Here is a 26,596-nt window from a genome sequence, read left to right on the forward strand (position 1 = left end):
ATTCAGGAATAAAGCAGTTTAAAAATGACAGTGGATCAAACAGTAAACTAGTTTCTGACAATGATGCAACTGAAGTGTAAGCCGAGCTAACAACCTGCTCCCATTTCCCCCACAGAGTTAAACATCATTCACCCCCTAATTGATCCTTTTCAGCCTGAAACTGCCGAGAAAGTGATTTATTGCAAATACACCTCCGAATTTCACCATTGCTTCGTCTGAGAAACTCAGGGCCAAAATACGGTTTGTTTATTTGTGTTTTGAAAATCAGTTTCACCACAACATTGTCAGATGCCTCAGTGGAGGTCTGTGAAAATATAATAATAAATCAGAACTCTGTTGGAGATGCACAAAGCAGATCATTTTTTGTTGGAATGAAAATCCATTTTTCCTCTAGTTCACTGATTAGAGTCCCACATATCATTTAATCATTCTTTTATTGACTGTATTTTACATCCCAGCTGCCAGAAACGTCTTTAAACTTTGACTCATTAACTTCTGCAACAGCATAAAACACGTTTTACTTCAGTATTTATTGTTGCTGCAGTTGTACCCCCCCCAGTTCAATCAGAGCACAGAAGAAACAGCTGCAGTGAATGTTGAGTCCTTTTAATGCTCATAAAATAAAACACTTCCCGTCTTAAGTCCACTGTAAAGGCTCAATAATACACATTTCTGCAAGCAAACATACATCCAGTTACCATAATAAAGAATTGGTGAAATCAGTCGGAAATACTCGACTCAAAGTGCGAAAGTTAAGAAAGATGAGGCCTAAATGGTGGCAGCTTTGCTTTGAAATCATCTGGATGTGAACAGATTTCACTTGTACCCGCTGATGTTTAAATAAAAAAAAAAGGTATGCTAATAGTGCCAGTCACCTCCTCAGACAACAGGTGACAGGTGTTTCTGTGTGAATTCATGGCAGATGATAAACTTCTTAAACCTTGAAACAAAACGAGAACAATCCAGCAATAACTGCTGGACAGGCTGCTATGAAACATTCATGTTCCCCAGAAGATAAACCCTGAGGACGTATCCTCCAGCACCACCATGAGGTGAACAATGGGACAGTTAGCTATGACATTTGGTACAGAGGATCACAAACAACTTTTATTTCTGACTAAATGTGAAGCTAATAACATCCATCAGCCTCAGCTGTGGTTTGTGTTTATTGCTAATTAGCGAATGTTAGCATGCTAACATGCTAGGCAAAGGTTGTGAACATGGTTAACATACCTGGTAAACACCAGCATGCTAACATGTTGTTAGCGTTTAGCTCAGAGAACTGCTAGCATGCTGCTTGTCCATCCTCACCTCCTTTCCCCTCCTGTTGTCTTTCTGCTCTTTTCCTCCTCATGTCCCTCAGCTCTACGTTCCTCCATCTCTGCCTTTTCATCTTCCATGAAACTGTAAACAGTGCTGACAGCAAACACTCTGACTTTCTGTTTTAGCAACAGCAGCTAGAAAACTGCTAACAGGGTTTCAAGGTTTCACTTGAGCTCATCTAACTGCCTCTGATCATCTAAAGAGGACGAGCAGCATCTTCCCATGCTGTTCTTCATTATGAGATTTTGATGGTGCGGTTGAATTGATCCAAGACGTGGTTTCCAACACGAGAGCTTTGGAATTCTGGGAATTCTGCTTCCCGGGTTTATATCTGAGAATACTGTGAGAGGAAAATTTGATGGTTTTCTGGTACATCTCTTGTACCAAACCCTGTCCTAAAACATGAAGCAGAGCTGACTGAAGAAAAAAAATCTGACTCCTTCTCATGCCATTTAAGTGACCTTCCAAACATTCCTTAAATAACCCAGTAACAGAGGTCCCAGGTCAGTTTGACCACAGCCAAATGTACTGTGTGGTGAGTGAAAGCATCCTCAGGTCAGGGCCCTGAACAAGCGTCAGTTCAGTCAAACGGCCAGCAGAGGGCAGCACCCGCCTGCCTCTCACTGATGAGACGGTCCACAGGCTGAGAGCGGCCTTCGGCAGAGCGCCAAACATGGACTCATCTTCCATGAAAGCAAATTCACTTCATGATAAAGGTACGAAGCACCGGCTTAACGAACGCACGATCATCAGTGTCGACTCAGTTACTTCATTTATATGCCATCAAATTAACGGATTACACAGGAGAAGATAAATACGACGTGAAGACTGTTGGCTCAAGCAGCATCATGTTCTGTGTTTGTATTTGACAAACAAACAAACAAACAGCTTCATGTGTCGACAGACAATTAACAGGAAACTTCTGATCATTCAATAAAGAGAAGAAGAAACTGCTGCTTTTCTGTTTCATGTCAAAGTAAACTGAACATCTTTGGACACTGAGTTCTGGGAAACTGGAAATTTTCTAGACAAAATAATTAATCTGCAGATTAATTTCTAATGAAAGCTAATGCGATGGCACATCAGTTAATGTGTGAAGTGTCCTTTTAAGACTGGTCCCACATTTTGGGGAATTTCCTGTGCACTGCATCAGACTTTCACCTCCTTCAAGCTCAATCACTGCAAATCGATGCGCACGCTGTACGTATCTCACATGACAACACACTTTCATCAGCCCGTGAAACATCCGGCGGCGGCGGCACACGTATGATGCACAAAGCAGGAAACTCGCTGAGAGGAGTAAAACCTCTAAAACGCCGTTTGGCTGCCTGCCACAGCGATTTGTGTTCTAATCCTCTGGTGTCCCTGAATGTCACAGCTCCTGTTTGTGGAAACATTTCAGCAGCCATTTTATCTCCCTGCTCCTGAGCATTCAAACGCTCCTGAAAACCAGGAAGGAAGTGCAGCCGGGAGAGAAAAGCAACCTCAGCTTCATCTGTGGATCCTTCTGCCGGAGGGTCGCTGCTCCATTAAAACCTGACCTCACAGGCGGGAGGGACACTGTTCGGGCCTGTTAGCAGGATTTCTTTCAGCCCCTCTGGGTTTAACGTTCACATGATACTTTGGGTTTTTGCTCATTATCACACTCTTTCCACATTATGTGAAATAGCAGCCCCGTCACTGGAAAAGCAGAAATAATCTTAAAGGTTAGCAGGTTAAATAACTGGAACGTCTTTAAACAAACTTGCATATTTGACCAAAATAAATTCCCAGCAGAGTCACGTCTCTGGTCACGAATCAGAGCTTCGGGGTGAAAACGATCCATTCAGAGGAAGCTGCAGTCACCGTCTTCGGATCCTCCTCTGCACTCCACAGAGACAAAACCTGAGGCCTCGTAAGCTTCATCCAGCTCAGACACAAGCTGTCTTTAACTTCAGTCTCTCACCCAGACAGTCAGGATCACTGAGACGCTTCATGTCGGGTCCCGTCAGGAAAAACCGGACCCTCAGCCAGACTTCGGTCCAGACTTGTCTCCTATAGATAGGTCATCTCGGTCTCTTGGTTCTGATAAACCTCCTCCTGCATCTCAGTGTAGAGCTGGTCCATCCTCTGGAAGGCCAGGTAGCCCTTTTTACCTGCAGACGGACACACTGGAGGTATAATACACTAAAGGAGATTAAAATACAGATGAATGAAGAGGAATTCGTGTTTGTACCGAAGGAGAGGACGGTCTCTCTGGCAGCGCTGCGAAGATCTTCATCCGCCGATCGCCACAAATCTGCTATGTGGTCCCCACTCTCCGTTGCCTGGCAAACACACACACACACACACACACACACACAGGATGACGTACCAGACGGCGGTGAAAAGTGTATTTCTGTGAGTGTTGCTGTGTTTGCTGAGTTTGTGGAACGTGCATTGCTCACCCTGAGGCATTTCAGAGCCAGACAGGAGCCATGTTGGATCTGAACATCAAGGCTTTTCAAACTCTCTGTGTAGAAAACCACCGCCTGCAGGAGAAGGAACCAGGAAGTTATGATGTGCTGTTTGTGTCGTAAAAGCTGCATCACTGCAGTTATTTCCACAAGCTAAACCAAGAGAGAAGAAGAAGCTGTGGTTTGAAAGTGTGCCTGAGGAAATAACGAGACCACAGCGACGCTAGCGGCTCGGCTAAACGCTAATGTTCTCAAAATAACGATGCTAACATGCTGGTGTAACGTTTACCATGTTCACCATCTCAGTTTAGGCTCTTTGGTGGAGTTCTGGTGTCCAACAAGCAGCAGACAGAGACAGTGTTCTGCAGGCAGGTTCTGTGGTGAGCGAGCTCACAGCTAAGAAGCTAAAACCTCATTCAGAAGGAGGATTTGAAGGAGAGCCTCGTTGCTGCTGTGGAGCTGCAAACATCGGACACAGTAAAAGTGCTCCAGTGTCAGTTTGTCTGCAATAATTCACGGAGATGAGGGAAAAGTGTCCGTGATTTGGCCGTCATGGTGGACATGAAGCTCCAGCAGCATCTCAGCTCTCTGCCTTGAAATGAAAGCTGTGGCACCTGGAGAGAGGAAACGCTGAGCATGTTCCTACTCTGCAGGAACAAAAGCTGCTGTGACATCTGAACATGCTGCTGAGAGTGAAAACTCCTTCAGGCGTTTGGTTTCAGGACATGAAAAGTCAACAAAACTCAACATATTTGATACGTCCTCTGATGTGGAACCAGCTGATGTGCCTGAAAAACGAAATCACTGAGCTGCGAAGCAACGAGCTGCTGCTGCTTCAGGGAGGCGACGTTTGTCTGCCTCTTTGGTTGAGACTGAAAGATCTCGACTGTCAAATGCATTATCAATCCATTTTGTACAGGCATTCATGATCCCCAGAGGAAGAATTCTAATGAGGTTGCAGATCTTCTGACGTTTCCCCTCACGTCGCCATGAGGTTCACTTGTTGTGGTTTTAAGTGAAACATCTGAACACCTATTGGATGGATCAGCCTGCAAAGTGGTGCTAATATTCATGTTCCTGTCAGGATGAATTACAATCACTCCGCTCATCACTTCTGATTTAGCAGCATCATCAGGTCATACTTATAATAAGTAAAACCAATGATATTTCCGTTAGCCTCAGCTAAGAAAAGGTAAAATTACACCCACTAAACATCACCACATTAACATTTTCCCTGTTAGCGCTTGGCTAACGCACTGACTGGGACCCTGTGACGTACTTTGCTCCTGAAGGCCTTGCAGCCGGCGGCTCTGCAGAGACAGTTGGCAGCAGCTTTGCAGACTTTGTGGTTGGAGTCGATCTGCAGGGCGGCCAGCGTCTGCAGCGTGCACCCCAGCGGGAGGAGCTCCGTGAAGCACCGCCCCCTCATCTTATTTAAAGCCCGCCTCCTTTTGGGGCTCCTCAGGGCGGACAGGATGTACTCTGAAACACACCAGTGACCGCAGTGAGGAATGAAGGTCCATTTAAAGCTGTTCAGGAGTGAATCACAGGGTTTAATCAGCAGAGGGAGTTTCTCCAGGTGTCACTGAATTCCAGATGTTCAAATTTCCATTTTACCTTTTGCATTTTAAGGATTTCTCATCAGTGCTGGCTTCAAAACTGAGGTTCAGAATCCATTCCTGACCTTAGAAACAGGTCAAGGTTTAGGATTTACAAAACTTCTCTATATCCAGTTCATAAACACTCATAATGTATCAGAACAGGCTCGAGTTTTATTTAAGATGAGACAACCTGAAGATCTGGGCTGAGTGAAAGCAATGAAATAAGAGAAGAAATAAGAGAAGAAAAGCCAAATGAGACTCTTTTGTCTTTCTTGGACTGTAAACTCCACCCGCCTGGTGCTCAAAGTGAGTCGAAACAAACGTCAAGATTCATTTATTTGTCCCAGTTGCAGTTTTAGAAGTTTTGTGATGCAAAAACCAAATGTTTGATAAACAGACGACCATCAACATACTGAAGGAAGGAAGGAAGGAAGGAAGGAAGGAAGGAAGGAAGGAAGGAAGGAAGAGATGAAAGGAAGGATGTGTTTTTGTGTCTTTCTATCCAAACATTTTAGAAACACACACACACACACACACACACACACACACACACACACAGAGTTTGTCTGGTGTAACCATTTGGCAGTCAAGTTGACAGATGGTCCAGATGCCTTCAGCAAGCTGGAATCTCTGGAACATTCTCAGATCCTAAAGCTGCCTCGTAGAACTATGACAGCACAGCGTTCCTCGAGTACACAGCAGATACCAGCAGGACACACACAAATAAACAGTTTCATGTTCCCTGGTGGTCTGCAGTCACTGAAGACCCTGAAAACTCATGCTTTAATATTAAACATAAGATAAAAGTTAAAGTAAAACGTGTGAAATGCCACCTTCTTTGGAGAGGCGTGAGATGTGCTCTCCCAGCTCCTGCACGCTCCAGCGCTTCAGATACACCGACAGCTGGAAGAGGGTGACTCTGTCGGGGCTGCAGACCGGCCGATGGCTGGGCATCGTCCGACAGGCCGCCTGGAGCTGCTGCAGGAGCTGAGAAAACACTGCAGAGGAGGGAGAGGAGGGTTTCCAGCTCAGTCAGCAGGTGAAAACACTGTGTGTGACCGATCAGCGTGCAGGAGACGACGTCTATCACAGCCCCAGATACTCAAGTGCTGCTTTTAGTGCTGTGAATTTACGCTTTCATTGTGTGATGGTGAAGTTTTCCTCCTTTCTTTTTAAAATCAACCAGCTGTGTTTCTTCATTCTTTCTCCTCTATTTAGTTTGACAAATTGTGATTTAAACAACACAAAAATGCAGAAATGTAAACACGATGATCATGATGGGAGAAACAAACTAAAAACTCCAAAATGCAGCATTCATTTTCCATAATGAATATTCATGCAAACACATGTGAACAAAAAACAATTTCTGCATTATAGCTGAAATATCACAGATTCTTTAACATGTGGTTCTGTCGGCCAATGAAAAACAATAACAATAAACTTTGTAATAGCTCAGTTGATAACAGGCTAGCTAGCTCTCTAGCAGTAATGCTAGCTTGCTGATCATGTGACGCGGTGGTCTATCGACAGCGTCCCCTCGACAGATAAAAGCCTCTCTGCACAAACTGATGTGACAAGTCGCTGCTCATCATGTGAGTGGCAAAAATGCATTATGGGAAATGTAGGGAGTTATGAATTACAGTCACAGCAGACGAGATATGTATGAAACAAATGAGCATCAAGAATTCAAGCATGGTGCTGATGCACTGTGGTACCTTTTTCTGATTGGCCAGGCTGCTTGGCCTTCACCTTGTGCGTGTAACGCTTCTTTAGCGTCCCGAAGAAACTGTCAGAGCGGCAGCAGAACGCAGAGCTGCTGTCGTTCACACACTCCTCCCAGAACAACACCACATCCCTGGTCCTCTGGGCCTTCGGCAGGACTGAAGGAGAAGACAGGAGGAAGAGGAGCATCTTATTTATCCGTGCACGCTCCCAGAACCAGTCCATGGTTAACAAAGAATAGTTCTGCAGTATCATTAATTATCACTACTGGTGACAAAGTGTAAAAGACAGTAACAAGCGGCGAGCAGACGAGCAGATCTCCCACTAACTGTCGGCTGCAGAGATGCTGTCGCTCTTCTCCAGCAGCACACGGCTGATTCTGTCCAGGACTTCAGCTTGCAGAGCCATCTCCTCCAGCAGCTCCCTCCTCGATGGGCTGAAGTCAGTCGTTTGAATCATCTGAGGAAACATTATGTGTGTTAGATTTAGACGGTTTGAGGGTGGAGACAGACGAGCGGCAGCCCTGCAGGACAACAGCGTTGCAGAATCAGAAATAACGTTCATGTCCTACAATAAGAGGCCAGACTTTGTCTTTCTGCGAGACTCGTCACTTTTTCTTTAACTTTCAATGTTTATTTAAAAAAAAGAAGAGTCACAAAAAGTTAGTACCTGCAGCAGGATGCAGCATATGTCCAAGTGAGTCTCAAGAGCCTGGTCAAGACCCCAGTTCCCAGAAGTCAGAGGGGCGATGACAAACTCTTCCTCAGAAGCTGATTGGCTGTTCTGGGAGAAGAGGCCGAGACTCCTCAGAGTGCTCTGCTGGAAGGAACTGATGCTGATGGACAAAGATAAAAGAGAGATGAGTTGTTTCAGGTGCAGTCAGTGAGGAGTTTCACTGGTTATTCTCTTCAGTGAACTCACCCGCTGTCTTTCAGTCTCAGGCTGCCCAAACAGGAAGTGTCATCATCTGCGTTGAAGTCATGTGACAGGAAGTCAAAGCTGCCCAGGACTTCCTCCACGGCCAGAGTCTCCTCTGATGACGAGCTTCTGAGCAGGGAGAGGTCGTTCTGAGGGAGCACACCACAGCGCATGAACACCACACACAGCATGTTCTCTAACAGGTGTGTGTGCATGTGTGTGTGAACACACAGGTACCTTCAGTATGGTTGCCAGGTGCAGAATCTGGTGGTCCAGTGCTCTCAGCTCCTTCTCAGAGCAGCTCTGGTTCTGTAACATCTTCTCCAGCTCAGCGATCAGGGCTCCCAGCCTGACGGCCTGAGCCCTGCGCTGGGCACCGCTCGCCCCCGGCCTCTCTTGGGCCTGAGCGGCGACGGCGGGTGGGGAGGCGGTGACGGCTGGGGGCTGGGTGGAGGGTGTGGGGGAGTCAGGGGCAGAATACAACTGACATTCTGGGGAGTCCTAGAACAAACGTGGAGGCAGAGAGGTTTAATGAGATTTGACAGCAAGAGAAGAAGAAAAGAGACGAGACCACTGAAAGTTAAAGTCCAGGACAGGCAGTCAGGGCTGAGATGTGCTGATCCTGGAAGCAAATGTGATCCAACCGCTGCTTTCTGAAGAGCTGAAGGGCTGACATTTGCATTTGCACATTTTTGTATTTATCATTAGTATTTATGCCTTTGTTATCTTTACAGTAAACAATTTCCCTGCAGGGATCAATCAAGTTTTCCTGAATCTGAATCTAAATTTCAATGCGGTGTTGAATTCGACTTCAGCTGATGAAGTGAAGCCTTCAGGTTTCTCTTTCTCACCTGAACGCTGACAGTGTCTGGTCCCAGCGCTGCACTCTGAGTCTCAGGCTCCGCTTCTCCGGCCGTGTTCTTTCTGAGGATATCCGGAGTGCTGGACCTGCATCACAGAGATACCATCTTTATTCGTCTGCAGTACTACTATCAAGTGGTAGTACTATTACAGGATTTAGGACGGTGACATGCAGAAAGACAAAATCTTCTGAAGATGTGATGAAAAATCTGTGGAAACTGTGAAACTTTTGCAAACACTGCTGCGGATCATATTAAGTTACTGGACATTTAGTGTCATGTTTTCGCTGTGAAAGATGTCTGACTGTCACACAGTGATATGTGATACGACAACAAACAGCATTAAACCTATTCTGGGAAACAGGAACAACACATCTTAGCTGCGTTTTCTCTGAAAATGATGCGAGAAAGAACCAGAACAGGAAACAATGAGCTGAAAGTCACGATAAGCTTCGTAAAGCTGAGAGAGGCTGCAGGTTCATCATGATCAGAGACTCCTTCACTTTGTCATTTGATATAAAGATATCAATTATAGCTGCTTTCTGAGCTCATCATTAATGCCACTTCAAACGTAAAGTGTTTCTAAATGTTGTCTAATCAGGTGATTTTGAATTGTGAAGATAAACTGAAGGATTGTGTGTAAATGAACCATCTAAAAGCCGATTGGATTATTTAAAAATGACACTGTTACAAAGCTGAAAACAGGACTGTCTTCTTCGCTCGTGAGATATTTTGGAGATAGATGTTTTTTACTGGACCACAACGCTTTGTTTTTCCAGACAGAACTTAAAAATGCAAACAAATTAAAGGAATTAAACATGATTTGCTCTCGAGTTCATCCTCACATCTGCAGAGCCAGCAGGGAACCCGTTTTACTCTGCGCTGGTGTAGAATGAGCGTCCAACACACTTCGCCACTCCTCCCCTCCATCCTCCTCCTCCTCCTCCTCCACCGTCTTCCTCCTCTCCCTCTCCTCTGCAGAGCCCTCCAGGGAGCCCTCCTCCCCGAGGGACAGCTGAGTCTGGCTGCCTCCCAGGCTGGTGCCTTGGCTGTGGCTGGAGGGGTAGCTGTGAGTCCGATGGAGACTGTGGAGGAATTGGTTTTCACATGAAGCACAAAGTCACAGCGAAACATGAAATACACAGAAATCCATGCAGACAACTCGGAGTTCAAATACTGCATCGATGTACTATCATTGGTGTTAGAGATCACTCTGCATAAGTCTGCAAAGAGGACCCCAACATGCAGGTCCGGACCCTCCATGATGAACATGATTTAAAGGATGAGAAAGAAATAAAAAAAAAAAGGATTCTTTCAAACCGAATTACGTTTCATTTTCTGTGATTTTAAGGTGAAATACTGCATTCTTTCAGCTCTCAGGTCTCTAGAAATCCTTCAGATTAAATAATCTGACTAAGCAAAATGACTCTGGTCGAACTGCTCATAACTTACATTAAGACCATAAGCTGATGTGACATGACATTGCTTCATTTTATAGGATAACAAGCCAAAAACATTTGGAAGTACAGATTTAAAGGGTTAGACACCAAGATGAAGTAAGATAAGTGTTATTCTTAAAGGTTCACTGGCATGCAGCACGTACCTGAGGGCGTAGGGGCTTTGAGGGCTGTGGTTTGATGTGATGCCGGTGTGTGAGGGGTCCGACAGGTAGCTCAGCAGAGACACGCCTCCTCTGTTATGTCGACTTTTGGAGACCAGAGACGGGAGGGAACCCTCTCCGTCCTGCAGCTCACGTACCATCGACTGCAGAGGAGGAAGAAGACCCGAATACCAACGTAAACATCAAACTTTAAAGCCACTGCAGGCTGGAAAGCATGAATGCATGAACGTCCACATTGTGCAGACTCGACGCTCTTTGGACTAAAACGAAGAGATTTCATGGTTGGTCTTGGTTTAATCTAATGCCCTGCAGGGTCCAGGTTGCCGTTACCGTCATGGCTGAGTTTGTGTGTTTACTCACTATGAAGTATTTCTCGGTGAAGGAGGGGGTGCTCGGCGCCGTCCAGCTGTAAACCGAACTCTTTCTGCTGGACACTGACTGCCTGCTGACAGACAGCGGCCTCATCTTCTCACTGCTATCAAACGGGCTGCAGGCGCAAACACAGACACACACACATACATAAAGTACATCACACACGCACTGAATATCACAGCTGTCCACACAATCAACCAGCTGACTGACTGTACCGATCTTTAATATCTGCAGCTCGCATCAGTTTCCAGACATGAAGAATTTCAGTCTTTTCCTGCAAACTCTCCTCGCGGACTGCATGATGCGTGCACAAAAAATATGTGGAAAAGCTGAAATTCATCAAACTTCTTCATCCCTGTAAATTCCTGGATGACATCTGTGTGACTTCAATGACCCTGGGCTCGCTTTACTAACTCATTTTATTTAGACGGAGTAGTTATCAGGGTGTAAACTGGCATACGGCACGTCTCCGTGCCTGTAAATTGACTTGACCACGCCCATGTGAGAGGCTGTCTGCTCCTCATCAGCAACCTCCCGCTTGAGATTCAGTCCTGAGGGCTCTGCAGCGCAGCCGGAGTCTTTTATTTGAGTCCATTGGCTTTTCATTTTCTCAAGTCAGCCAACAAATTTCCATCTTCTATTGCTGCCCTCGGCTCTGTGTTCTATCACATAGTTTATAATAGTTTATATGTAGCAGAAACCCTGATGGAAATCACTGAAATGTGACTCATTTGTGTGTGTGTGTGTGTGTGTGTGTGTGTGTGTGTGTGTGTCCTTTGGTTTGTCAGCGTGTGTCTGTGCAGCAGCAGCCTCATGCGTGTTTGTGTGATTTTCCATCTCTGTGGGGAAAATCCATGAAACGTCCTCCACCTGGCCTCTCCAAAGCCTGAAATGTGATCTGTCATGGTGCAAGGGCACAGCAGAGTGTGTGTGCGTGTGTGTGCGTGTGTGTGCGTGTGTGTGCGTGTGTGTGCGTGTGCGCATGATGTGCGCTCGATGAGCTGCTCGGCAACAGCTGGCCCAGGTTAGAGGAGACAGAGGCAGAGAATGGAGGAAATAAGAACAGGACAGCTGGGTGTGATGCATCCGGCGCGCCGTTCGTTCGTTGTTGTTTACATCACCTTGTTTGTTGCTTGGCCTTGTTTTGCTGCAGCGAACATGTAGTGAGATAAGAGGAAGGAAGCAGAAAAGAGCGACCTCACAGAAAAGGAGTGGGAGAGACAATAACAAGCGTGTGTCTCGTTCTCTGCCTCCATCTTTCTCCCAGCAGTGACTGTTCACTCCGTCACCTCCTCGTTCTCTGATCTGCTCTGAGATGACGCCTGACAGGCTTGTGCACGAGCTGTCAATCATCCTGGTATCTCGACAGGCTGCGGGGCTACAGGACACGACGAGGGGTCACAGTTCTGAGGTCGAGACGAAAGTTCAGACAAATGTCTCACACCTGTCCACACCTGCTCCTCCGTCACATTGTCGGAGGAGCAGGTGTCAATTATTCTACTTATTCTGAGAACATCTCTGATTCCACTCGTCATGGCGCTCCTTTGCCGCCACCTCGTGTTATTTTCCATCAGGACACGTGAGCTGAGGACTTTCATGTCTTCATAGACTCATTCTTATGTGTGTGTGTGTGTGTGTGTGTGTGTGTGTGTGTGTGTGTGTGTGTGTCCGTACTTCCAGGTGACTTCCAGCTGCAGTTTGATGGTTCCCAGCTCCGTGACGTCCACCAGCATCAGCTGCGGCTTCGCCACAAAGAAGTCTGCGCTCGCGCACGTCACCATGCCAACCAGCAGCCAACCCAAACCCTTCGCCTCCGTCACCTGGGAGAAGAGATGTGATTGGTGCACACATACACCACACAGGAAGTACATATGCATAAACTGTTTCCATCTTTCTCAGCACGCATGTGTTTGTGTACATCTGTGTGTATTTCTGTGTGTGTTTGTAACCTTGATCTCGAAGTTGTGGTGTATGTGCGGGAGGAAGACCATCTCCTCTTCATCCCAGGCCTGCGTGTCATCCGATTCGATCCTCCCTCGGATCCTCCATCGCTGGCGGCCCAACCGCACCACCACCTGGTAGTCGGTTCATGCGATTAAAGCAGAGAGGCAGCTCTGGTTTCTCATTGTTTCTCATTGAGTACATTTGATGGGGGAATCGTGTGTTTTTGTCACTTTTCATGCACAGATCGTTATTTGCATATTTCGTTCAAGCTTATTCGTCTTAAAACAGAGGAGCTCACCTCGTACTGGTCTCCGGGGCAGAGCCGTGCAAAGCCGATCAGACCTGCAAGAGAAACACACGTTCGTCATCGTCGCTGATGACTTGCAAAGCACTTTGTGTGTGTGTGCGTGTGTGTGTGTGTGCGCGTGTACCTTTCATTTTGATGTGTAGCTCCCCAAGGAGGATCTCCAGCTCTCCTTCCATAACTGACATGTCCTGCCGGGAGGAGAAATTGGGTGAAAGTGGAATTTTAGAAAAGGTAAATAAAGCGTTAGCGGGGCGCCTTTGACACTTCTTACTTTTGCTAACAGACCAGTTTTCCTGGAGTACTTTTCACCTATTTTTCACCTTGCTGGGGGAACAGCAGGAAGAGATCAGGAGTGAATTTTGGAAAATAATCAGGATATTTTTATTTTCTATGATGCCACAGTACAAATCTTGAAGCACACACTGGAGGATGAGGTATGTGAAGAAACAAAACTCTGATCTCCCAGGGTAAGAAAAAATAACACCAATTGTCATTCTAATAAAACTTTAAGACACTAAGACTCGACTGAGGTAAAGATGGTGATTATTCTACCAAACAAATAAATTCCTGAAGAACTTGAGTTTCCTCCAAAGCTGGGCAGCTGAGGCAGCATGTGTGGAGCAGACTGCTCCTCCTGTGTGGGCCGATGTTTCGGGAGGTCACGGCTGCTCGTCACATGCTGCCGACCAAACTCAACTCGCTTTAGGCCAAAACTGAGAACCAAGTGGCCAATTTATGACTCCTGAAGAGGCCGTAACACTGAATTATACCCATTAACATTCTGCCTGAATACAGACACAGGTGGTAAAAACACCAACACCAGGTTCCCTGCAACAAAAAGGACTCGGTATCATTCAAAAGAGCATCTGTCATGATTTGGGGCTTTATTTGTGTCAAACTGTGGACATGTTTGACTTCCTCTGCAACTAAACCGGATATAAAAACATCTGACGTTGAAGAGATCAGGTTACGGCAGAAAACAGTAACCCACTCACTGATTTCATCTAGGTAATAAAACAAAGGTGACACCTTTAAAAATGTCTCCTGATTTTCCTCGAAGCGGCTCCTCTTGTGGTCTGACAGGAGATCTCGCCCTTCTTGGAAGTGTTTGAATTTTTCCAGCAACCCGCTTCCACCTCAGCAGGTTCCTTCCTGAACCTCAAAAACTTCAAGTAACGAGTTCCAAAGGCCTGTTTTTAGGGATTTTTCCTATAACCGCAACCTCTCATGGTGTTTACTGGGAACTCGGGGTGTGTGTGTGTGTGTGTGTGTGTGCGTGTGTGTGTGTGTGTGTGTGTGTGTGTGTGTGTGTGTGTGTGCGCGTGTCATGGAGACATACACAGATGTCAGTGTTACAGATGGAGGTGTTGACCTCTCTGTGAGGTCGAGCGGTGTGTTTCTGAGCTCACGTGTGTCTGTGAGAGACGAAAAAACACCACAGAAGAAGAACTAAAACTCAGTGTTGGGGGAAAGTAACCGAGTACATTTACTCTACTCCTCTACTCAAGAAGTGCTCTTAAGTACAAATCTGAGGTACATTTCAGAGGGAAATATCGTAACACACCGAGAAATTCACAAGCAACCGAAGAGTATATGAAGAAATACAAATCAGCTCCACTTTTACCTGATGTGACATTAAATGATCAATAATCACAATTAAATAATATAATCTATATTATTCTGAAGGGGTCCTTTTCATCCCAGTCACCAGGATTAAATGTTGGCTTGAGACGTTAAATTTGTACCTTTCATGTGTATCATAGCACAGTTTCCACATTGAAGTGGAACAACGTGACAAAGTTCAGATCACTGGTACAGAGCTGAGCTGGAGGAGGAGGAGGAGGAGGTGGAGGAGGAGCAGGAGGAGGAGGTGGTGGCAGTGTGACAGGCAGGTGAGACGACTGCCAAGCAGCAGACCACCGTTCAAGCTGTGTTTGTGGCTACAAAACCTGGTACTTCTAGCCAAAACATGATCTCTTCCTAAACCTAACCAAGTGGTTTTTGGTGCCTGAGCCTGACCAGACCGTCACCACCGCGTTGTCACAACATACTTTTAAAAACTGCAAAGATTCAACACATCTGTGGCTTACACAACCGTCCAATGCCAACATCTATTCTGGCCACTGGGCTGCCATTCTGCGTGATGACTAACAGAGTATTACTGCACTGCTGTACTCCTATGTGATTTAAAAAGGCAGGAATTGTACAAGTTGATGAGCAGAAGGAAGAGGTTTTAAAACATGAAGGGAAGAGTGTGCGAGGAGGTCGGAGCGACAGAAGATAATGAGTGGACGTAAAAAAGGGAGCATGTGTGGGACGACTCTGAGAGAGAGAATAAATGTTCTGTACCACCGCTGACAGACAGACGGACGGACGGACAGACAGACAGACAGACGGACAGACAGACAGACAGACGGACAGACAGACAGACTGACGGACTGACAGACAGACTGACGGACTGACAGACAGACTGACGGACAGACAGATGGACAGACAGACTGACAGACTGACAGAGGGTATGAATGAGTCCTCAGTTGTCTGTTAATGACCCTCAGCCTGCAGCTACAAACAGAAAACCCACTGAGGGACCATCACTCACACACCAGATTATTTGGTTTGGCAGCGTTTTGAGCGTTCGTGGCGACTGTCGGCCCTCCTCTGGGTCGACCCGATGGATACGAGGAGGCGCTCTGGGCTTGCATATTACAGCCTGTTCAGCGACGCTGCTCTCAGCTTCTCTCTGTGCTGATGAAATTTTTCAATTTTGCAGAATCACTAAAACGTCAAAAACATTTAGAAAGCTTTAGAAAGCGTTCATACGGATCATCAACAGTTTGTTTTCTGTTGGCGAATCGATTCTTTCAGCTTCCATCAGGCTGCAGCATTTCCTGTGAGATCGTCAGCGACATTTTTCATGTATTTGTCTGGATTTTTGCTGCTTTGTTACACAGAACCATCAGGAAGTCGTCCACAGAAACTGGCTGGAAAAGGGAGGGTGCTTTCAAAAACAACCTGGCAGGTGATTGGATGAAAGGTCTACCACAGGCTAACTTCAACCAATCAGGACACCTGCCTGTAGCTGCCAGTAGTTCCTCATAAGACACAGATTGGTCTCAATCACTGTGGTTTGGCCACAAACATGTAGCTTGAAGTCTGGTAAGATGGATTCTCCATCTTGTTCAATCTTGCAAGTTAAGATTTTTGTGGCCGAAGCCTGATAGTATTCCCATTAAAAATAAAGGCTGTGTTTAGTTTTTATCAGCCTTCTTTCTCCTCATTACCCTCCAGAATGTGGAGGGCTTTTCGTCTTTTTTTGTTTTACAAGAACAACATGTGTGAAATGTTTGCGAAATGTCGTCCACACCAAAGCATCAATGTTCAAACTGTACACATGTGGTCAAGGCCTCAGTAAAGCCCTTTTTCTCTGAGCTGCTCTTTCTTGTACACACCTTTAATGAGAGCAGAAGGTGCGCTGGAAGAACAGTAAGGCCACATGACTTCGCTTCAAACACGCTCAGGACAGAAAAGCTTCGACCGCAGACGTCAAAGCACGCAGCACAGTACCTGCAGGCTGTGTCTGTGGTTGCGGTTGAGCTCCAGCAGACTCTCTCTGGACGCTCTGGTGGACGGGGACAGTGAGAAGGCTCTCTTCATGTTGACGGCTCCCTGACACAACCTCCACTGGATACAATAGGTCTCGTAGAGCTCCTCCACCTGCAGAGACGAGGCGCAGAAACACCGTCAGCCGAGAGGAGAGATCAGCCAAACGAGCAACAAAACGTAGCTCATCTGTTCAACGACATCTTAGCTGGAAAGAGTTGGCTCACATGAACTGTGGCTGTTTCACAGAACAACTCATGTTTCTGCATTTTGTTGCACAGCACATAAGAAATAGTCAAGAGGTTTGTTCAGTTCATTCAGAGCTCTTAAAAGTTTTGGTTTCCATCACTTGAAAACCTTCAAATTGAACACTGAAAAGACCAAAACGTTAAAAAGCACCGTGTTACCTTGCTGATTTGAAATTCTAATCTTCGGATGTATCGCTCCAGTGCTCTTATCTCCTGTGAAAGCAACAACATGACGGAGTGTTTGTATATTGGTTTGGTATGTTAGATATTGATCAATATGAAAGAACTCAAAACATGATCTGGTTGGACTGCAGGTTAAATAATGTGGCTCTGATGCAAAGATTACCTTCTCCAGATCATACAGAAAGGCCTAGAAACACAGAAAATACATCATTAGCATCATCGTCATCATCACACCATCATCATCATCACACACTCACACACACTCAGTTTCTCTCACCAGTCTGGAGTTCCTCTTGGTCTCTCTCTGCTGGGACGACAGGAAGTCCATCTCTGCCTGGTGACCCTCCAGAAACTCCCTGCAGACGGTCACATCAGAGCGCGTGAAGCAGAGCAGCAGCAGGGAAACTGCGTTCGCTTCATCTAAGTTTCCAAATATCAAACATCTATGCAGCAGTAGAACATAAATTTGTTGAGCAGAACTTGTTCTTTTCTTCTTCTTCTACTGTACAAATAATGTCACGACCCCTTGGAAACCACTGGACTAAACTCGCTCACTGTATATAAAGCAGTTGAAGCTGCTTTACTTTGACTTATGATACTACGGGAGTAGTCGTAGTAGTTTCCCTGCAGGCAGAACTTTTCCTTGCAGTTCGGTACATATCTGAGCTCACTGGCAGTGAACATACTTGAGTCCTTTGCGTAACGCCTGGAAGACCCGGTCGACCTGATCCGGCTGCAGAGACCAGATAGCTCCTCCCCCTCTGCTGGGAGACAGGTGCATTCTGGGAGATTTACCTCCAGCCATGGCTTTGGAGCGGAGAGAGTTACGGACAGACGGCGGCCTAAGAACAGAAAGACGAGGACATGGAGTGAGACGGATTTACTTTAAGACAATTCAAGTCGAATCTGTAATTAAAAAACAATGATTATCAGTGACCTGTGGAGGGAGGAGCTGACAGCATGGCCAACGCGCTCTTTGATTTAAAGCTTTTCTTCACATAATCACCTGAGCTATTGAGACCTGAGCTGAGGTTACTTCATCATCGCCTGTCACCAAGTCAAACGTGACTTGTTAGAGTTAAGGAAAGAGCCTGTTTGGGTGAAAGGACGACTTCGCTGCTTTGATGTTAGGGGACCATCACTAAGAGAAACAGGAAGTGAACAGCGGACGTTCAGCTGATCCATCCATCCACCCCGACCTCCTCCCTGTGTGGACTTTGTGGGTCTAGAATAACATCACCTGACTTCCTCCTTTGCTCCAGACAGACAAGAGGCAGAATTCCTTCAGCCTCTAGACGTCTTCATCTCCTTTTATATTGTACTTAGAAACTGTATTTAGAGCAATGTCAGATGAGGTCAACAGCCAATCTACTTACTAAGATCAGTACTGACACCTTTGTGGTGTAGCTCATTCTCAGGTGTAATGAAAGTCGCTTTGTTTAAAGACGTGTGTGTGTGTGTGTGTGTGTGTGTGTGTGTGTCCGTACACACAGCTGCACAGTGTTTTTATCGTCCATATTTCTCACATAATGAAGCTCCGCTCAGATTTAGCAGATGTCCTCTGTAATTATGGACTGGGCTATAAAAGAGAGTCCTCATGGCGTGTGATATTGGTCGTCCCTGTCAGCGTGTGCGGCGTGTTTATGTCATGTTTATGACCGGGTCGCGTCACGCTCCCGTCACCATCAAAGCTCCACAGTGAAGAATCATGGGAGACCACACGGCATCGCGCTGTCAGGACAGAACACTGTGGAGACGCTCAGGAATGAACAGAGAGGGTGTGTGTGTGTTTGTGTGTGTTAAAGAGATGTGATGTGTTTTTGAGTGTGTTCGTGTGGATGTTTGTTTAAGATGAAAAAATCACAGGAAGTACATTCCAGCTGGGTTTCATGACATTTCGTCCTCTCTCTCTCTCCCTCGTGGGACTGACAGTTGACATCTGCGTGTTTGTTACTCCTTCATTCAGAAACATCTTACGGTCTGTGGATCTGTCACTGTCTGCACGTCGATGACGAACAGGCTCGTCTGAGGGCGGAGGGACGTCCCTTCACACGACATGAGATAGTTTAAGTGTTTTAAATCTTAAACAATGACTGACTTTGTTTTCTCTCTTTGATTGTTCTGAAGTATGAAAACAACGTGGACAGATGATGGATTACAGTCAGCATGAGGCCAGAATCTGCTAAACAAGAGCCACGGACTCTGAACAACAGCCCACATTAGCTTTGGTGCTAATGCCTCCTTCCCCCCTACCTTATAGATGGGGACTGTCCTGCACTTTAGCTTGTTGAACACACGACCACACAGCAGGGAAAGGCGCACCGCTAATGTCAGTTTGAAGGCTAGATAGCTAATTAGCTACTCAGCACATCAAACAGCTTGTTAATGTACCTGCAAATGTGACTTTGGCCTGTTTTAGATGCTGGTGTGGTCCTTACTCTGCTGACAACACGCTGTCTGCCTCCGGCTTGTGAGCTACAACACGTTAGTTTACTTTGTCTCTTGCTCCCCTGCCGGAGCTCAGCCTGCCAGCAGCCGTCAGTCAAACACAGATGACAGGGACACGCCTCTCCAGCCAGCTGCGACTGAAAGAAGTATTTCTGATGCTGAAGTTACTACTCGGACTCTCATTGGCTGTAACGGCATGTCACTCACCTTCGCCGTCCAGTCAGAGAGCTGAAACCAGTGAAGGAGCGGCTCCTGTGGACCAAACCTCCATCTGAGGGAGAGTCGAATCGCAGCTTAACCGACATCCTGGAGAGAGACAGAGGAAATAAATAATAATATTAAAAACAAAAGAAAATAATACAGAAGCATGAGCAAGAACTCTATGATATCAAAAGACCCCCAACCTTTGAATTTAACTTCCAACCACACATATTTCAAAATCAATGAAATTACATTACTCAGAACTTCACTGAACCCAAACCAGCGTTTTCAAGCATAAAGCTGAGTGGCTGCGTCGAGATTCCCAAACATCTTGTTATCCCAGTTTTACAATGACAGTAAGCATCTGCAGACCGGCTCTGTTCAGGCAAACTGTTCACATGTGTGTGTGTGTGTGTGTGAGAGCAGCCGCTGCAGCCAAGAGTGTGAACTTCTAATGAACACTAAGTCACCTGCGTTGTTCTTTTATTTCAGAATCTGTCACGGCTCGTCTTTCCAGATTTGTTGTCCATTCCCACTTCTCCTCAGCTCACACGCACCAACAAACTCTTAAATCAGCGGGACCACCCCACACTCCCAGACAACCCAAAACAGGAAACAGCACCAACATCTCTGGGATGCATTAAAAAAGGGAACATCCTGAGACAGAAACAGCACAAACATGTGCACATGCTGGCATACAGATGGACGGCAGATACGTATTTACATGCAAAGTTGGAGCCCGTGGAGCTCAGAAGGCACAGCACCGGACTTTCAGACGTGCGAGTTTGCGTGTCTCAAGGAAATCTAATAATAATAATAACAACAATAATAATAATAATAATAATATGAGCGGGTCAGTCCGTCCATGAATTTGGTCGAGACTGAAATAATTCACCCATTGAGTGCACTGACATGAAATTTTCTACATACAGTGACGGTGTAATAACTTTTGTAAACCCTTGCAGGGCTGCCCAAAGTGAGGCCTGCGGGCCAAAGTTAGGCCGCCATAAGGTTAGTTTTGGCCCTTCAGATGTTTCTAGTGAATCTACTTCCTGTGTATCCAGTGAAAAATCTCAAGATCTTTACAAAGAGTCATGTTCCCATAGGATGAATCCTGATAATTGTGGATCTACTGACTTTTCCTGCAGTGCCACCAGCAGGTTGACCCCTTCAGTTTTGAGTGTATCCAATAACTAATAATAATAATGGAATAACTTTGCTTTGACCTCAGCTCCTAATGCTTTGAACTAATGCATGTGTTCAATTAACTGTTCTCTTTTGACAAACTGCTTTAAGCAGTTAAGTTCAAAACAAAGATTTTTTTTTGCTCCACATGATGGATAATTATAACAAGGGAGTTTTAGACAAGTGAAATTGTAGTTGTGGCTGACTGTGACATGAAATGAGATTCAGACCAAATATTCTATAACAGAGTGACCACAAAAGCATTTCCTGTGTGAAGGTGAAGAGAAAACAAAAGAGAGTGCGGCTCAAAGTGATGAAGAACAGGCATCCTGTAGGTTTCACACACAGGTACACAAGCTGACACACGCACGCACGCACGCACGCACACACACGCACACACACAGTCTGGACACCATCTGCTGAGTCCTTCATGTGGTTCCTATGAACGCTGAGTTTGGTTAAAGACAAAAACAACAACATTGTTCTTTTGTCTTCATGGTCATCAGCTGTTTTCTTCTCAATGAGTCACTGCTGAAGCTTCTGTATCGTAGTTTAGAAATCCTGCACATTTAACACGGTTCAGTGAGGATTGAGGCAGTTTGTCGACGGTGTGGATAAACATGAACGTGCAGTTTTTGTTATCTTCTCGGCCTCCTGCTTTATGTTCAGTTCATCTCCGCAGGGTACCTCCGTGCTCAAATCTAGCCTCGTCGTCTTGCTCAAGAAAGCCGAATCAAGGTCAGCCGCCCTCATTTTGGCTCCTCCATGACGAGGGTTTGGAACATAAATACGCTGCCAGTGTAAGTAGTTCAGAGTAACCCAGTTTGGAGTCCTGACACAGAATGTAAAATACACTCTGGTCCCGATGCCAACATCAACACAGTCACCAAGCAACCGCCATAACACACACACACACACACACACACACACACACACACACAGGGATGGAGAAACCAGGTCTGATCATTATGAACCAAAGTTAGCACAGTAAGCACTTTTATCACACACACACACACACACACACTCGTTTGCTCTGGCTGTATGTGTGTGTATGAGCTGCTACTAAAATCGAGATGATTAAAATCTGGCAACTGTCTCTTTCTTAATATAACCTTGCTGCTCCTCAGATGCTGAGCGCAGACTTTGGGACTCGGAGGAATCGGCTCAGGGGCGTTCAGCTGAGAGCAGCAGAATCACATATTTCAGCGCTGGCCGAACGCCACATTAACCAGCTGGAACAAACTATGTGGAGAATGTAATACAGCTCCGACTATCAAACAAGCAGAAAGGCTATTTCTGCGTCAGAGTCTACATCCATCTCCACCTGTCTGCTCGGTTACAGTCTCATTTTCAGCTGTCGGCTCACGACATCAGCTGCACGAGGCTTCAAAACGCAGCTGCCTCCGTCAGCCCGTCAAACAACTGACTTGCTTTACAGTGTCGTCACAGTGGCTGCAAACTCAGACAGCAGACAGAAAATGTTCCTTCAGCTCAAACTGAAACTCAGCGTCAACTTTTTCTCTTTAGTTTGTGTTTGTGTGAAGAATTCAGGGATTTCCTCCGAACCATCGAATCACCACATGTGGCCATGAAGCAGAGAGGAGGAGGAGGAGGAGGAGGAGGAAGAGAAGCAGTGGCTGTTAGTGGGAAAGATTGACCATAATGAAACCAGTGGTAACTAAATACATTTACTCAAGTACTGTATCCCATTACTTTATACTTCTATTCGGCGACATTTCAGAGGGACACATGATACACGCGTTAAAGCGACACTAATGATATACCAGTTAAATGACGTAGAGCGATATAAGTCTCTGAAAGGGGCCTTTTACTTTAATACATGCAGTACATTTTGCTCTTTTGTACTTTCTTGAATATACGACTTTTACTAGTTGAGTATTTTTACACAGTGGTATTGGTATTCAGTACAAGATAAAAGTATTTCTTCCACCACTGAGTGAAACAAAAGCAAGACAGGAGCATGAATGATAGATCAGAGGCTGAGAAAATGAGGAGAATAAGGGAAATGATGAGATGATAGAGTATTAATTATAAACAAGAAGACAGAGAGTATAAAACACTGCAGAGATCCGTCCTGAACATGTGTGGAAAAGAAAGAGTTTCAGATCCTGACACACCCTCCACTGCTGTAAACGAGCTGTTAAAAGGAGGTCTGGGTCTCACACACAGGCGCAGCTGAGGCTGGGGTCCTCCACTGTTTACACTGAAGAAATGGAGCAGAAACAGAGCGAGACGTTTCATTTGACTGCAGAGAAGAAGAGAAAAGTGGGACAAAGAGGAATGTGTGAGAGAGACGTCAATGACAGACAAATGGAGACACGGTCGTCGCTCAGTTACGAATACGAGCTTTAGATTTTCCTCAATGTGATTTTAACGAAGGACCGACAGCTGCTTCGTCAAAATGTGTGTTTTATTGCAGAGTATCACAAACTTTGTGAAGTGGGAGCGATGTCAGATTAAGTGTCCACACTGCAAAAAGACAATGTGACGACAGCATCGTGTTCAAGGCTCAAATCATTCAAAACAAGAGTGCAAGTCCACGTCCAGGCTGTGAAAGGACATTTCAATGCTTTCCCTCCAGGCTGTCAGTGTGGTTTTACTAACCGTGTGACACAGGAAAGACTCTAAACATGAAGCTGTGAGGCTTCGTAGGATCTGTCCGACTGTCCTGTGTCTGTGTGTTTACATCAAACGGTCTCAGTTAGCTTTAGCTTTGTTTGCTCTTCCACATGAGTTTGGCTGATCTTGCGGTTTGTTTATAATCTGACTGGTTGTCTAAGCACTTTTGTACTTTAATGAGTACAATTATAATAAAATATTAACCAAAAGAAACAATGACCAAGGCTACAGACATAAGATCCACTGGCACTGGACTAATTAACCAGACTTATCCTGAATGGAATAAGGTTTTGATTAAGAGAGAAGAAACATACACTTACATACTGTAACATAAAGCGTTTATTAGATCCTGCTGTTTTCATGCAGACCAGCTGATCTCACTGATGATTGATTAGCTGCTGGCTGGCTGGAGGTGTGCAGGCCTCGGGCTGCAGCTGCTTTGGCGTTTGGAACGAAAACCTGCAGCTTCTTGTTTCACCGTGACTGAAAATGAGTGAGAGCCGCTCGTGTCGATGCAACAGAGATCGTGTGAAAAAGATAAAAAGTGCAAGAAAATGTTGTAATTACACGTTCCACCGATGCACGGAACCAGAACGAGATGATATCTGGAATGTGATTCTAATGTGAAATGAGGGAGGCACATTCCTCGAGTGATGAAGAACTCAGGGGGGAGGAGGATGGATGAAGTGTGTGTGCGTGTGTGTGTGTGTGTGTGTGTGTGTGTGTGTGTGTGTGTGTGTGCGTATGTGTGTGTGTGTGCGTGTTTTAAGGGGTGTCTAGAGGAAAGCTGGGGTGAGATCTGGTTTTAAAAAATTAGCCTTGACCTGCAAGTGATTTACGGGGTCCCATGTGGTGAAGAGGTGGGAGGTGTGTGTGTGTGTGTGTGTGTGTGTGTGTGTGTGTGAGTGTGTGTGTATGAGTGTCTGGTCTGGTAGAGCTTTGAGCATGCAACAGACCCTCACGAGGGGCCTGTACATCGTCTGTGGTTGCAAACACACACTAAAGTACACACAAGCTGACACACGTCAAACACTTCCAATGTTTACACACACACACACACACACACACACACACACACACACACACTTCAAACTGCCATGTAAAACTCAAACATCAGGAATTGATTTTGTCCCCCTCCCTCGCAGGGTGTGGTGGTGTCGCAGTGTGTTTTGAACGTGGTCTCGTTGGTCATCGCTCTCCTTCAGCCCGATGTCATTAGCCTCGTTTCCACTTCCACGTTCGCCCGGTTCTGACTCTGCAATGATTGGCTCCTTCCCTCGGGCGCAGAGGGGCCGGAGCATCAGACGGGTTCGTAAGTGATGGCAGACTCAAAACTCCAGAAGCCTGGGAAATCCTAAAAAATGTGCGTCTGAACTCACACACAGGGGTGATCTGAGAGCATGTTTCTATTTGGAAATCACCTGTTTGAAGAAGCGTTACAATCTTAATCTTAATCTGAAGCAAAGTCTTCATCCAAATGGATGCAAATGTCCAGAAAACGAGGAAAGCTGATTCTTCAGACTGGTGTCAGACTCTGGTGACATTAAATCTCTGCAGAGGAAGAAGAAGAAGAAGAAGAAGAAGAAGAAGAAGAAGAAGAAGACGAGACGACTCAAAGAGCTCCAGTCGATCGATGGACAGCAGGAAGCTGCACACAGACCTGATGACCTCATCATCACAGGCTCCATACACGTCATCACTCATTCATCAAGTCTGTTTCCTTCATTCATTCACTCGTTCATCAAGTCTGTTTCCTTCATTCATTCACTCGTTCATCAAGTCTGTTTCCTTCATTCATTCACTCGTTCATCAAGTCTGTTTCCTTCATTCATTCACTCGTTCATTGAGTCTGCTTCGCCAACATTTGTCTTTTCTGACGTTTCCCTCCAGGAAACATCAGACAGGCAGGGGAACTGCTGCTACAGCTAAATAACTTCTCCTCTCTTTCTTTCATTGTCCCACCTGACAGCAACCTCAGCATCCCTCCTCCTCCTCCTTCTCCTCCTCCTCCTCCTCACCATGGTTACCTGACTGCACTCTGGAGAGAGCACCTGATTGGTCAACATTCAGGAACATGTCGTGGGAAATGTCAGGCATGACCAACTTCAGCCTCTGTTTGTGTTTGGAAGAAACAAGTCAAAAACAAGACTGAGGGACGTTCTGTATGTACGTCTTCAGCCTCCAGGGTCCACATTGTGTGTGTGTGTGTGTGTGTGTGTGTGTGTGTGTGTGTGTGTGTCTCTCTCTCTCTCTCTCTCTCTCTGTTAGTGGAAACATGTTCTATGTTATCTTGTGTTCTTCTTCCCATCCGTCCTCTTGCTTTTAGCTCGTCTCTGCTTATTTCTGGTTTCATGTCTCCGTCTTCCTCCCTCCTCATCTTCCTCCCTCTTTGTCTTCCTCCCTCTCTGGCTCACAGATCATCTGTGATCATCAGAAGACAGCTTTAAACTACTCTGAACGCTCCTCAGGGACTTTGCTCGATTTCCAAGTAAACAAAGTCCACAAAACATCTTTTATCGCATTAAGAGCAGCAAACGAACAAATCTCCCTCGCAGCACTGAGGTTAGCGGCGATAAATCGTCGGATCAGAGAGATTCTTCAGAGACACGAGGAAGACGAAGAGAGCCGCAGCGGCTTTTTATTAACCTCTCTTAAATTAAAACATTTGTTAGTTGTTTTCAGCAAGTTTCTATCATGACTCAGTCGTCACCTCTGGCTCGGTGCCAGCTGACACACGATTGGCTCATTTTGACACGGTCAAAGGTCACAGATGACTCATGCCCCCCCCCCCCCAGGGAGGAGTATGCTGTTCTGTATGGAGGCGCGCGCACATGCGCGCACACGCACGCACACACACGCACGCACACACACTGTCTGCCATCAAGCTTCCTGAAGTAACAGTCATGTACGTGTATTCAGCAGAAGGATCATCCTGATTCTCAGCTGGTCAGAACTTTATTCTTCAGAGTTCTACAAAAGATTTCAGTC

At 45.8% G+C, this 26,596-nt stretch overlaps 1 protein-coding gene across 2 annotated transcripts in view; it reads right to left on the reverse strand.

The window, feature by feature from the left end:
- Positions 1 to 557: 557 nt before the first annotated feature.
- ripor3 (RIPOR family member 3) overlaps positions 558 to 26,596 on the reverse strand; it is a 46,791-nt gene continuing 20,752 nt past the window's right edge. The window contains exons 3-26 of one of the 2 annotated variants that reach the window (XM_076744591.1): positions 19,790 to 19,888; positions 17,821 to 17,976; positions 17,412 to 17,490; positions 17,298 to 17,321; positions 17,111 to 17,164; positions 16,668 to 16,817; positions 13,228 to 13,291; positions 13,095 to 13,138; positions 12,802 to 12,927; positions 12,527 to 12,672; positions 10,841 to 10,967; positions 10,463 to 10,623; positions 9,705 to 9,944; positions 8,851 to 8,947; positions 8,237 to 8,500; positions 8,003 to 8,148; positions 7,751 to 7,916; positions 7,411 to 7,540; positions 7,075 to 7,239; positions 6,193 to 6,357; positions 5,038 to 5,240; positions 3,750 to 3,833; positions 3,539 to 3,629; positions 558 to 3,458 (exon numbers count right to left, since the gene is read on the reverse strand). In XM_076744591.1, coding sequence (XP_076600706.1) covers positions 3,358 to 3,458; positions 3,539 to 3,629; positions 3,750 to 3,833; positions 5,038 to 5,240; positions 6,193 to 6,357; positions 7,075 to 7,239; positions 7,411 to 7,540; positions 7,751 to 7,916; positions 8,003 to 8,148; positions 8,237 to 8,500; positions 8,851 to 8,947; positions 9,705 to 9,944; positions 10,463 to 10,623; positions 10,841 to 10,967; positions 12,527 to 12,672; positions 12,802 to 12,927; positions 13,095 to 13,138; positions 13,228 to 13,291; positions 16,668 to 16,817; positions 17,111 to 17,164; positions 17,298 to 17,321; positions 17,412 to 17,490; positions 17,821 to 17,976; positions 19,790 to 19,887 — 3,081 coding nt within the window. In that variant the 5' untranslated portion in view covers position 19,888 and the 3' untranslated portion in view covers positions 558 to 3,357. The remainder of the gene's footprint in view (positions 3,459 to 3,538; positions 3,630 to 3,749; positions 3,834 to 5,037; positions 5,241 to 6,192; positions 6,358 to 7,074; positions 7,240 to 7,410; positions 7,541 to 7,750; positions 7,917 to 8,002; positions 8,149 to 8,236; positions 8,501 to 8,850; positions 8,948 to 9,704; positions 9,945 to 10,462; positions 10,624 to 10,840; positions 10,968 to 12,526; positions 12,673 to 12,801; positions 12,928 to 13,094; positions 13,139 to 13,227; positions 13,292 to 16,667; positions 16,818 to 17,110; positions 17,165 to 17,297; positions 17,322 to 17,411; positions 17,491 to 17,820; positions 17,977 to 19,789; positions 19,889 to 26,596) is intronic. The other variant, XM_076744602.1, reaches the window with a different exon arrangement.

Source organism: Chaetodon auriga, chromosome 2 (assembly GCF_051107435.1).
Source record: "Chaetodon auriga isolate fChaAug3 chromosome 2, fChaAug3.hap1, whole genome shotgun sequence".
NCBI classification, from domain to species: Eukaryota; Metazoa; Chordata; class Actinopteri; order Chaetodontiformes; family Chaetodontidae; genus Chaetodon; species Chaetodon auriga.